This window comes from Pagrus major, chromosome 12, assembly GCF_040436345.1.
Source record: "Pagrus major chromosome 12, Pma_NU_1.0".
Lineage (NCBI taxonomy): Eukaryota > Metazoa > Chordata > Actinopteri > Spariformes > Sparidae > Pagrus > Pagrus major.
In genome coordinates this window covers 2083926-2098220 of record NC_133226.1, presented here as the reverse complement: position 1 = coordinate 2098220, position 14295 = coordinate 2083926, and the positions used below count along the sequence as shown (strand labels likewise).

The 14295-nt window shown below is 38.9% G+C and overlaps 1 protein-coding gene across 1 annotated transcript in view; it reads right to left on the bottom strand.

The window, feature by feature from the left end:
• The window catches only part of ror2 (receptor tyrosine kinase-like orphan receptor 2), a 58863-nt gene extending 51068 nt beyond the window's left edge, over positions 1-7795 (bottom strand). The window contains exons 1-4 of the mRNA XM_073478348.1: positions 7710-7795; positions 7078-7190; positions 6969-6989; positions 2277-2348 (exon numbers count right to left, since the gene is read on the bottom strand). Of these exons, the coding sequence (XP_073334449.1) occupies positions 2277-2348; positions 6969-6989; positions 7078-7190; positions 7710-7795 (292 nt within the window). The remainder of the gene's footprint in view (positions 1-2276; positions 2349-6968; positions 6990-7077; positions 7191-7709) is intronic.
• Positions 7796-14295: the final 6500 nt, after the last annotated feature.

Below are 14295 nucleotides of genomic sequence, written 5' to 3'. Positions count from 1 at the left end.
TTTGTTTGCCGGGCACTGAGTGATAGAAAGGCGACACAGCCATGTCCTCCTACTTGCTGTGCTGAGAGCATTAGCTCTTTGCCCTCTCTCTCTTTCTCCTCTCGACTAACCCACACATACACACACACACCTACACATACCCACACACTCTATTGAGTGAATAGTTTAGAGTCTACTTTGTTTCCAAGCCATTGTTCACTCAGTCATGTGTGTTTTAATTACTATAAGTAATTATTAATTGCTAATAACCAAACTTGCCCTACCAATGTACCCAACACTCTGTGAAAGAAGACAAAATATTCAGTTCTAAAATAGTTAGATTTACGTTGGGCTTGTCACTTAGCTCTCTCAAACTGGATGATTCTAACTCGGATCACAAATCAAATCACAAGTCAGTCTACAGCTGTATTTTCCTCTACCTTCTCTGTGCTGAATGAAGGTGAGTCATTGCCTTTTCATATTGATGACATGATGAACCATTTTAACGATAAAAGTTCATCTACTCCAGAAGTTGCAGCCCCACTTAAAACCCAAGCAGTTAAATGATGACATCCGCTCTTTTAAAAGAGAATTTTGACAAGCAGAGCGTAGCTGGGAAATGTCCCGACTTCTTGTCCACTATAATAGAAAGAAAGACTTAATGATCCTGCTGAATCTAAAAATGAAGGATGTACAAACTACTTATTTCAATAATTTATATATAATAAGCAAACAACTCCAGCCCCAGCAACCTTTGGTTTTGAATTTTTTAAACATTTTTTTTTTTTGTTGGTAAAATCAATGGAATAAGAGCATCCATCATGTCCCTTAGCCCCGGTTTCTTCCATTTCCCTCAGTGATTTGATTGATGCCCTCTTGACATTGTCCCTCCCAGATTACTTAAAGAAACGATTATTGTAACTGGACCTTCTCCTCTTTTTATGGTGAACCAGTTGCTCTCATCTGGTTGTGTTCCTGAATCCTTTAGAATGGCCGTTATTCAAACCCCTGCTAAAGAGACCAAACCTAGATCCAACCATACGAACTAACTGAAGATCTAATTGAAAATTACTTTTCACAGCTAAGATTCTTGAAAAACTGGTCTGCAAGAAGCTTCCCAAACTGGTAGAAGAAAATTATGTATTTGATAAATACCAATTGGTTATTAATTAATTAATTGACCAACTGGAAAAGTGGGTTGGAATATCTGATGCAGCCCCTAACCATCCTATTAACCCAACCGAAACTTTTGGAACTGCTAATAACAATGTATCCACCAGTGCTCCTTTAACTTGTGGAGTACCTTAGGTGTCCTTTCTTGAACGCATTTTATTTCCATGATATATACTCCCCTTATGTCACTTGTTTTTTTTAATCAGTGTTAAGCCTATGATACCCAGCTCTGCTTGTCCGTTAAGCCTGGCAATATCTCTAATCTAACCACTTTAACCATTGTCTGGGTAAGATTAGTAACTGGATGTCTCAAAATGATCTACAAATAAATCACAGTAAAACTGAAGTTCGGGGTTTCACCCCAGATCAGTCTGTCTCCACCAACATCCTCTTCTGCTCACTGGCCACTGACAGAAAATCATTTGCCAAAAACCTAGGTGTCACTTTTGATTACCAACTGAAATTTGATAAACACATCAAGACAGTCACTTAGTCCTGCTATTTACAACTAAGGAATATTGCAAAAATGCAGCTATGGTTATCTTTCCATCAGTTGGAAATAGTTATTTATGTGTTTGAGTCCTCCCGCCTAGACTACTGCAATGTTCTTTATTCCACCCTAAGCCAAGATGCTTTTGCTAGATTATATTTAGTCCAAAACTCTGCAGCAAGACTACTTACTATAAATGTTCGTGGAGCATGTTTGGTACATGTTTGGTAGATGTTGGTACCAAACATGTAAGACGTATGTAGTCTGAGCTGAAAGGTGGTAAGCTTAGTTTAACACATAGACTGAGAGCAGCAGTGAACAGCTAGCCTGCCTACCATGTAATTCACACAAAGCTTTTAGTTTTGGCCTCTGTAAAAACGCAAAAGTGCCAAACCTGACAACCTCAGTGTGATGGGAAGACTCCAGGGAACTGTACACGGTCACTGCATCTGGCTGCTGTTCCAGCACAGACCTCCCTGTGATACATTTTTACATCTCTATTTTTGTATGTATTTAACAGATTACATACAACCAATTGATTAGCAAGCTTTAGAAGTTTTGGGGGGTGATTTTTTGAACTAACTGTACACACTGATAACAGTTCAGAAAACAAAATGAAAAGTATTTGTCTTACCTTCAGCTGTGGGTGCAGCTCCACTCTGAGCCTCAACCACACCATCTGTATCCACTGGCAGACCTCGATCAGCTGCAGAAATAGCCGTAGAGAGAATACAAGCGTTAACAATAAAGACTGCAAAGTTTATCATAGACAAAACAGGTGCTGGACAAAGGGAACTATATGAGTAACTATTTGTAGAGGCTTTGCAGTAGTGGAGGTAACATTTTAAAAATGTAAAATTTTTTCCTGAAAGTAGCCCTTGAAAAAGCCATTGGGCCATTAATATTCATCCTCTTAGTAAAATCCATGGCAACATCTCTATTGACTTTGAAGGGGAAATTTTGGGTTGATAGTGGTGCTAGAAGAATGAATGAATGAATGAACATTCCAGTCATTTGTTTTGAAGATACCTTGTTATGAATGTCTTAGGCACAGGATTTTCTTATGATGTAGCACTGGCCAATGGTTAGGGATCATTTGAATTATTGGACATTCCTCTCTAGGGACTATGACTACTTATGATAAATTCTGTTACATTCTGTTTCAACTTCCAGAAGTATCAGTTGGTTGCAACCTTACCGCTAGATGCCACTAAATTTAGAGAGTATAATTTGGGGCAATAACAAATACAAAACCTGATAGGTACTGTAGCACCAAATAGAGGTGAATGCCACACATTTTACAGCAGCGTTGGATTGAATCATGCTAAAAAGAGACACAGTGTTATTTTATCACTGGCCACAAGGTGACTCTGTTGGTACCATGTCTCAATATGTCACACACATGCTCGTGGAGGACTTGTGTGCCAAGTTTCATTTTCTTAAAGACAGCAGAGTTGCAGAAATATCATGTTGTTGTTTATGAAGCGCCTCCTGGGTGTAGAATCGTAAAAAATTGTACATACTCTACATGCAACAGTTTGAAATTTGATTCTTATCGAATTATAGATGGATGAGTTAGGGCCTGTCAAGTGCATCAGGCCAAGCCATATAAAGTTTGATAACTAATTACGGACAAATGGTGACTGATATCAAAAAACAAATGCATAAGTTTTGATCAGGATTGTCTAAATAGGGTATGTACCAGATGTGGTGAAGATAGGATGACATGTTTTTTTGCCACTATAAGAGAAAAGGGTGTTTTCCAAAAAATCAAAAATTGCAGGAAATTTTGCATATGACCACATGGGCATGGCCTTTATCCATCGACTCAGCTTTATCCAAGGAACCCACTGTACATAACTATTTCTTATACTGAAAACAGTTCATGAGTTATTTGCCAAAACATAACATCCACCTGGTGGTGTTATTGAGTACATCCTTTAATATGTTGAGGATATCCCGATAGGGAGCCAGGTATGATTATATATTGCCAGGTATGATTACTTTAACATATATACTGTATAAGACATCAACTGAGTTAAAGCTTAAATGGAGTCTGTAGCTGCACATACAGTCATGGTCAAAAGATAACATACACTTGTAAAGAATATGTATATAATGGCAGTCTTGAGTTTTAATGATTTCTACAACTCTCAAATATTAGAATTACTGTATATATATTTTTGACCCAGCAGATTTAGTCACATTGTCAAAAGACCTATAATAAATTCATTATTGAACCAAACTTCAGCAATGATTTTTTTGACAAAGTAGTATGTGTTCCACTCATTCTATCAGAGAAAAATGAGAGTTGTAGAAATCATTGGAACTCAAGACTCAAGTGTATGTTAACTTTTGGCCACAACAGCAGTAAAAGTAATAGCACATATCTCCTAAACATACTTAACATGTTAGCTTTGGAACCACATTTCTAGCTGCAAGCAAGAAGGACTAGCAGCGTACCAATAAAGGGGAAGAAGAAAATATAATAATGAACAATTGTGTGATTGCTTGTCAGTGATAATAATGCATCCTCATTCGCACTAACTAGAAAACTGAAATACAGTTTTCTATTTCCTGTTAAATTCCAGTGAGATTGCTGATAGCCGACCTGATTCTGAAAGACTCAGATTATACAATAATGTGAAATGGATTGCCATAAATTGCATTGCACTACACTGCTGAAAAAACAGGAGGTCAAACTGCATTAGCTTAAGAAGATAAGACATGAAAAGGCATTGCTAGAAAAAACTGTGAGGAAACTACAATTCTGCCAGAGTTGTAAATTGAAATTAGTAACCTGAAAATGGTCAATATTGTAATCAGGAATATAGGGGCTATATATTTGCGTTAGATGTGTGGTGACGTGACATGGGATGGACCCCTTAATTAACTTATATAATTTCACCTGTCACCTGGATGTCGGTGTTAGAGAGAGGGGGTGACCTGGGAGCGCACATTTTTCGTTTACCGCACGTTTAGCTCACAGTTTTTTGTTCCTTGAATTATTCAATAAAACCTTTAAAAACGGAACAACTTGGAGTAGACATTGAACTGATCTGGCTGCATAATCCTTTGTTCAAGTTGATTTCAGGGAGAGATGGAGAGAGAGATCGACTGCTGGATAAGCTAAATTTATTTTTAACAAGAGAGAGAATGGTGCACTGCATTGTCAATTCATTTTTGTCTATGTTTTCAAGACTAAGTTTCTAAGTTCTTCTAGTCTCAAGAGAAAAGCGATCAAAAGTCAACATCTAAAATTCACATCATAAATCTGAAAGCTCATTTCTTCTTCTTGGGACATTTTTCATCTATTTCCAGCGGCAAACTGAGCAGAGGGGAGGGCATGGGCGAGCGCAGGAATGAGTGTCCTTTCTGTCTCTGGGTTTGGTAGCCAGACACCATGACACACAGAAAGACACTCCAACCTGATTTGTATCACTATGAGTAAAAGATGTAAACTTTTCATCTTTTTATTGCACAGCAAAAACTGATTCAAATGATAAAAACTAAAGTTGGGTACAACCCTATCATATCATCGTGATACACTTGACTACAAAATTCACATAAACTAAAAACTGGTTTATTTCTATGGTTTCAACACAGCGTGTCTCCTGAATGGCAAAGCTTCATCCGCCATAAAATAAATACAGAATCGATCAAAGCTGATTATTCTTGACAGTGGCCCAGTTGGTTTATTCACCAATACCAAATTTGTAGCTTTGATTGTTGAAATCTTTGTGTGTCAAGGATTGGTCTTGTTGCAGAAGAAGGTATCATGTCACAATGATTGAGATATGCACACTGTGCGCAGATGGTAAGAAACGATGACCAGTAGATTTTTTTTCCTGTCTTGATAGCGAGTTTCCTCTTATAATTATTTCAATATATATAATTATTTTTTTTGTTCACAATGTTACAATATATGGCGCGTCCTCTGGACACATGGATCATGAGTTCACGTCCTTTCCGGATTTTAATTAATCAGAGACGTACCTTATACACACATTTCTTTTTTCTTTTTTTTTTTTATGATGACTATGTGTAATATGTGGCTGCTCTCTCTAACTGCGCCTCATTCTGCCATGACGCTAATCAGAATCAGGCACATGTGACCAGACACAATGTATGGCTTCGTTATCAGCAGAATGCATGGAGGGTCCAAGTCCAGCGTCCAGAGGTAGTACACTAAGTGCAAGGAAGGAGGCCAAGGACTAGTGAGTGGCAAAGCCACTATCCAGAATGATACAACAAACATCCATGAGTATATCAGGAGTAGGGGTGTCACGATTCTCCAAATCCTCGATTCAATTCAATTTTCGATTCTAAGGTCACGGTTCGATTCGATTCTCGATTTTTACATTTATTTTTTTTAAAGCACAGGTTGCTATGCCATTTTTAGACTAGACTTTTATGCAATATATCTGACCTTTGTTCGCAATGTACCACACTACATTGTCAAATTTAAAACATTTATTAACAACATAATACTTATATCTTCAGTCAACTGGAAACTTAAACAAAATAACCTGCCATCTAATTTCTCTTTTGTAACTGCAGTCTTCTTCACAGAAGATGACATTCAAGTTCACAACGAAACAAACAAAAAAATAAAACAGCCATGTCCATAGTCTTCTCTGAACAATTAAGTGTCTTAACAAACTATTTCCGAACAGTTGAACACAAGGTGCGTAAGGTGTGAGTGGGCGAGCGAGAGTGAGGGAGCGTGCGTACGTGCGGACAGTGAATGAATGGGAGAGGAAGGAGAAGGAAAGGAGTAGCAGTAGTAGCGACAGCAATAAAGTGAACAATATAGGCTGCAGTTTGGCTGTGAATAAAGGCGACGGCTCCTCAAGATACAGCAAAGCTCCCTGGTATTATTTCCCGACCAGCTTAACACGTGAAAGGGGGTTCACCCCGAAGGTAAACATAAACTTCGGCCCTCGAGGAAATCATCTCCCCTGTGCTTCCCGACCACGGTCCGGGAGCCGAACAGGAATGGTGTAACAACATGCTATCGTGTGGGGTTTTTTTCCCTTGGCAAGCCGACCGGATGTGACATGGGCGTGTGGCAGCATCGACGATTCCATTTTTTAATTCAAAGTTCGAGATTGTGAATTAATTTCGATCGATTTCAATTTTAAATCGAAATCATGACACCCTTATTCAGGAGGATGGCCTCAAGTGTTGAACTGGTATATGAATACCTCAGGAAGCAGAAACTCTGTGAGGAGGAGAAGGAAGAGCAGGAGGAAACATGGAAGGACAAACCCCTGGTATGTACCATTGACAGATTGAGGAAGTGGCTGATATCAAGAAATCCTACCAGTGGCTGGAAAAAGCTGGACTGAAAGACAACACAGAGGCACTGATCATGGCAGCACAGGAACTCAGGTACGCAGCACAAGATCGATTGAGGCTGGGATCTACCACACCAGGCAGGACGCCAGATGCAGGCTGTGCAAAGATGCCCCTGAGACACTCCAGCACATAACAGTGGCTGGCACAGTGTCCAGGAACATCTGTGCTGAGTATAGGCTGGAAGCCCCTAGGTCAAAATGAGAGACACCTCGGAAGATGGTGAAGAATGACCAAGCCAAGATCCTGTGAGAATTCCAGATACAGACCGACAAACTGGTGATGGATAATTAACCAGACATAGTTGTGGTAGACAAACATCAGGGGAAGGCAGTGGTGATAAATGTAACAATCCCAAGCGACAGCAACATCCGGAAGAAGGAACTCGAGAAGCTTGAGAAATATAAGGGCTGAAAGAAGAGCTGGAGAAGATGTGGCGAGTGAAGGCAACAGTGGTCCCCACAGTAATAGGGCACCAACAGAACAACATCTTAATGATTAAGAGTAACGATTAGTACGCTGTTTGTATATTTAATGACATAACACACCTGAGGTGGATGAGGAAAGAAGAGATGAACTATGAGCTTGACAGTCTGGGCATTTCTCTTCCTGTACGCAAGTGAAGCACTTCTGTAATGTCTGCTCTCTTCACACATATGGTTCACCCTGACTAAGGAATAGGGAGCTGGCAGGGTAAAGCTATAGTTACCACAGTAAATGCAGCAACCTCTTTAGCTGTCGCTTGCTACAGCAGATCTGCTGCTGCTCATCTTGGGGTTCCTCCTCCAAAGCCATTGCTCTCCACGAGCAGCCTGGCAGTTAACCCCCAAGCAATGTTAGTGGTTGTTGTTTTTTGTTTTTTTTTAAGATTGTTGTGTGTGGAGGGGCCTCGTCTATGGACACCTGGCCTGTCAACCCTCCCTAGCCCAGAGAAACAGTTGCAAAAGCTGAAGAGGTCAGTTGGTTTACTGAGGAAGTTTACAATCTGCTATATTAGCACTAGTTTTATTTAAGGTTGTTGTATACACGACTTCCTATGTCATAACTACAACCTCACAAGTTCCATTTGAAGGTGGCATAAAACATAAAGTAGACCCTTATCATAATGTAGGCTATACTGTACATACCTCCCTTTTATTTGAATAATGCATCAACCTTTTTTACTGTGTCACTCACTATACTAAACACATTTGTTTACCCGTAACATACAAAAATCTACTATTGTTTATTTAGTAACTTAATAATATCAAATTTAAAAAACCTGCATATACATGCTGGCTTTGATCTAAAATCGGTACAAGAAAATGTAGCACTTTTACATACCTCTTGCGACCCAATACATTTTTTGGAGAAAAACATTAGAAAAGCAGTTTTTCATAATTTTTGACAATTGAACACCAGAACATTGTTGTTGTTGGGGACTTAATTGAATGAAATTAAAGGTGCACTATGTGGTTTTGGGGAAGATATTTTAATCAGAAGAGAAAGATCTTCATTTACTACATAAACAAACACTTCATTTTCATGACTAAATAAACTGAATAAACAATACACTGACCTTAGAGGACAACACAGTTTCACGTTGTTTATATTTGGCGGACCCTGCCTCCTTTCTAGCTTCACACAGTATTTGGGGGACCTTATTTCCCCTGAGAACAGCTTGTTTATTCAGTTATCGAAAAAATAAATATTTCTGAGTTTAGATTATTACCTCATTAATATTGTAAATACTAAAACTACTTCTGAAGAGTTTGAATTTCTTCTCCAAAACGACATAGTGCCCCTTTGATGAATTAGACAGTGTTTATAGTCCTGGTTCGCTTGACACACAAGGTATGCGTTAAGGGTAAAAAAAAAGGATTATAATGAACTTTCTTCTCGTGCCACACTCAGCACTCAATATAGAATACGAAATGATTATGTTTTCTTTGACACTCTTGTACTGTGGACTGTAATGAACACTGCGACCTCTAGGGAGCACTTGTGGGATTTTAGTCTTGTTAAGTAGCTGCTCCCCCAGATAACATTGAGCCCACTTATACACCATGCAACCCATGACACAGTAAAGTAGTATTCTGTCACATAGTAAAGTCATGTTTTGTCAGTACTCTAGAAGAAAACCAAGAACTGTGTTGAGCTTTTTACAGCCTGGTAACAGGAAAGACATCAGGCAGCATCTACGACTGAATACATGTATCCACAGCCTAGTAAAATAAGGGTTTGGGGGCAATAGGTTGCTTTTCCAACCAGAGCTGAATAAGACTCCTGGCTGCTGCATTCCAACAGCCTGCTGTCTCCATCGTGAAAGGGCCCTTTGAGAGCTGAAAGGCCAGGCCGCTGCTACATCTAGTGGGGTTTTGACTGAGGGCCTTCTGGCACACCTCAACACTTCCTTGTCCCTCCAGTTAAACTACTGTGTGTGTGTGTGTGTGTGTGTGTGTGTGTGTGTGTGTGTGTGTGTTTGATACCACTTTTACACCAAAATTGGCATGTATACATGGGTTTTTTTAAACGCGGGTAAACCCGCTAATAATCAGCAATAAACTCTTTTCACATTGCCAGTGGACGAGTTTGTCTTCCTGTTTTTTTCCCCTGTTTGTCGTTGCAAACTGCTGGAAAAACAGGGAACAGTAGAAAGCGGCAGATCCTATACCTCATCAGACAACATCCAGAAGACCTAATCAGTAATATTCTAAATTAAACACATATTTTTTTCCAGAGCTGGCGGAAGTTGCTGGGGATTAACATATCGTTTCTTTCTGATCTCTGATGGGGAAGTTGAATGCACGCGTACAGGCAGCTGATGAAGCTCAGACACATTGAAGCCGCAAACAACAGTCACCCTTTTAATATCTTTATCTCAGTCTCAATTTCAGACTCAGCACCTACTGAACGCTGTTCATGTGCCTCTTGACAGACGGATTGAAAGATATTTACAAGCCAATAGCCTCAACTTAAACATACGTCATAGCATTGCGCCTGAAAAGGAAAGCAAATTAGCATGTTCACCCAGGTCTTATGTTCACATCACCAGTGATTACTGCAGGGTTAACTGACCCAGGAGTAAATCCTGATAATATACATTCACATTTCACACAAATGCCCAATGTTAGCGGGTGTTAGTGGGTTTTTAGCCAGTGTTAAAAGTGTCTGTGTGTCTTCTCCTGCCTCTCAGTCTTCTGACCTTTGTCTCTGTTACTCCCAGTCCTCCACCCCATGGCATTTTCAGTGAGGGTTAATTTAACAGTTTGCAGAGAGCAGAATGGTGTTACAATGGAGTTAGAAACAGTTCTTGAGTGCAGAGCTAATGTAGAGGCAGAAATTGTCTAGTAAAGTAAAAACATTTTCCCCCCTGTCTGATGCGCAATGTTTTCACATAAAAGCTGAGGTTATCTTATTGTCATTACAATGCTTTGTCTACTGTACTCCTTACTTCAGGATATTTGTGGTCTCATAATGCCTATAGATGAAATCAGCCACATGTCATGAGCCTGTTGCCAGAATGACCACGCCCCCCTTTGGATGAAAACAAACTCTGTGAAAGTACTGATTGAAAACAGCGAGTAGTGACATGCCTAAAAGCCACTGTGTTGCATTTTTCACGTCAAACAATAAAAAAATCCCAAAGGTTATGATTTTATTTACTTCCCCAAAGAATGAAAGACAGTTAGAGAAGAGATGGCTTCAGTTCCTCTACAGAGAGGAGAAAATAGTAAATCGTGAGACACGGCCACTCAATGCTTCTATGTCAAACACCTCATCACAGGTTAGTTAATGATGTCACTGAGTAAAGGACATGTGTGCCAATTGTGTCTGTAGATCAAAGTGAAACAAAAAAGAGTTGTAAAGTTGTAACTACATTTTTTACTTACTTTAAAAATAATGCTCTACAATAAAACATCTGCAGCAGCAGAGGGTGTTTTAATGTCAATAATGTACATTAACTGAGCTGACCTGCCTTCTAGTAATGAACCTTGCAAACAGCATAAAGTAAAGTTGCAAGAGAAGCTAAACCCAACCTGTTTTCACCTCCTCCCAGCTCGTAGTATACAGTCAAGTAATGAAGCACAAACAGCTGTCAAAACAGAAACAGTGCTTCTGCGACACCATAGTGATGTAATTAGTTTACAATAATGTCACATTGGACAGATTATAAAAGAGCAAAATAAAGTGTCTTAATGACAGAAAAGATGACAGAAGACATAAAAATAACCTGGACATTAAGTTAGGCATGACGCAAGGGCAAAGTACCCAGATGGGTTGATCTCATCTACATGATAGGTCAATCTGTCAATGGTGAACTGGATAGTAAAGGTAGAGAGGGTTTTGTGGAACTTCTGTGTTGTGTTAGAAGCTGGTGGTTAGTTTAGTTAGTTTTTATGTTAGTGGATTTCTAAACTCAAGTTAGCAGAGCAGAGACAAGGCACTTGGGAAAGTGCATGATGTCACATCCTTTGGACTGTCTGTGAAAAACCGACCTGAGTCCTTTACAAAGAAATCTACAGTCCAGGACCATTAAACAAATTCAACAAATTGTCCACAGGTATTGTATGGGCAAACAAGAGAGAAAGGGAAGGTCTCATTTTTCACGTCACATCACGTTACAATTTGCTCCCACATGGCCATAAAAAAGGTGATAGACTAATGCTGCATTCCAGATGCATGGGACACCACCCGCCCGAGTTGCAAAGTGGGAAATCTTACAGCTGTCTCGCGACATTTCACTGAGGCACGCCCCCTTTTGGTCGGAATATCAACTGTCCAACTCGGGGCTCCTGAGAGTACATCTCATCTTTTCTTAACAATCAACTACTGCATAATTTGGGAAATACAGCTCATCAGCGTTAGCCCTTCCTTTCCACCCTAGTGACATATACATTCGAGGTCAAAAGTTTACGTACACTTGTAAAGTAGTTTGTGTTCCACTCATTCCATCACAGAAAAACGAGAGCTGTAGAAATCATTGGAACTGAAGACTGCCATGATATACATTTTCTTTACAAGTGTTACGACTGTACCAAAGAATATTCAAAACTTATTGTTTTTTTTAACCTTAAATATACTGTATGTCTGATATTATGTATTAACTTATATTTGATATGTCATTACAGCTTCAATCTGTCTTTAATCCACTTGTCATAGTTCTATAAATACCAAGTGTTTTAGACTTTTTGAGTAGATAATGACGATAAAATCATTAATCTGTACCAATTAACCAGAAAATTTAGCTTAGCTTGTCATAAAAGAAAATGCAATATTTAAGTGTTGTAACCACACAGGATGGGTCTGTGGGGGGTGTAAACCCCCCTCCTCCCTTCAAATTCTCCTGTGTTTCCACTACTTAATGCATCTGATCTGGTCTGGTGTTCTTAGGGTTCCATTAATTGTTTGTGTTGTGTTGTAGCTTCATTCCTGTATTCATTTATTTAATGATTATTCTTTTCTGTATTTGTTGCCAAGAAGTAGCAACCTTCAGATTGAGACTAAATTAATAAATGCCGATAATAATTTATTAAAAAATAATATTTTTAATAATATAATTTTCCCTTCTTTAAGGACTGTGCTAGTAAAAATAGTAAATTTACAGTCTCCTAAGCCAGTTAGAGGTGCGTTTTGCGAGATCTGGACATAATTTTAGTTTAAAACTTTAAAAAAATTAACTAACCCTATCAACAGAGTGTGAAGAAGTAACAATATAAAAATAGAAATCTAAAAAACAGAAGAAACAAAATAAAAATATTCACATCATTTACATTTACTACGCTACCCACACACCCATCCCAAGCTGACATATTTGACCATCATCCCATGACACATATTCTTTATACTGTGAACTTTTGCACATCCCATGATAAAGAGGTTTGCACAAAACTGTATAGCTTTGAGAATCTAAAACATACAGTACATACTTGCGATAGTATTTGTTAGAGTATTTTCTTACATTTTTATTGTCATTTTTGTAATAAGTTACTAATAAAGTTAAAACAAATAAGGTGAAAGATTAAAGCCAAAAACTGGGAAAAAAAAATAGAAAAATGAGCAGGAGCAAACCTGCATGCATCACACTAGTGACATAGCCTAAAAATATTGTGAAATAATTTAAAAGGCATACCGCCCAGCCCTACTTGAGATCCATTTCAATTATAGACTAAATGATTGATTAAACTTGAAAACGATCCAGTTGGGGGGGATTTGTCTGTTGCCACCTTCATAATCCATGGTTTCAGGTTAGTTTTTTGTGCAATGCATGGAATTGTGGTCTGAAATTTTTAGTAAAAAAAAAAGTATTTTAAAGGGGCACTAATCAATATTTCAGTGTGTGACAAATCCACAATAATTAATCACAAGGTACCTGCAGTTCCGCTCACACTGTGGATATTTGAGGCTCTTTCAGCTTGTTATTTGGGTTTCATTTGCATCTTTACTGTTTGATTCAGTCTCATCGCTCCTCATTTCCAGAAGCAGCAATTTAGTGAAATAAGAGCTGATATCTTTCTCAGAAGTTGATGAAGACCAAACCACAGCTAATTAAGTTAATACTGACATTTCTTTCCAAATATATAATCTATCTATCTATCTATCTATCTATCTATCTATCTATCTATCTATCTATCTATCTATCCATCTATCCATCCATCCATCCATCCATCCATCCATCCATCCATCCGCTTCACACTTTACGTAGCAACAAGGCCACGCCACCTTGGCGCCCCCAGTGGTTGCCCTACGCAGTCCTCTGCTGCATTTTTTGAATATGCTGAGAGGGAGAGAGCTAGCCGATTTTGGGTGTGTAGTTGCACGTTAAACTTACATTCATCAGGTTGATACAAACACAACTACAAATGAATGCTGATGCTGTTCCGTGTCTGCTGGATGCAGAGCCAGTCCGCCCTATACGCACACTATGCAAGTTATGTGGCCCCACCACCCCTGTGTGTAAAAGCGGGTGTCCATATTTACAACTGGGAAATGAGAGTATGAAGCGTAACTGGTCACAAGAAGAGAAAATTAAAAAAAACAACTTGAGAAAGAAGTCCAGGAACAGCAGTCAGGTAAATGGAGATGATCCGATACTATTTTTTCCTTCCTGATACTGATTCCGATACCTGGGCTTTGGGTATCAGCCGATATCAAGTACTGATCTGATACCAGTGCGTGTTAAAAAAAAAAGGAAGAAAAAAAGAAGATTTTTTTTTTTTTTAACAACTGTATATACCACTAACCCTGTATGGATGTGATATGATTGATACCATTGTTGTATGGCCTGGCTCAGGTAAAACCTTGCAGAGAATGAT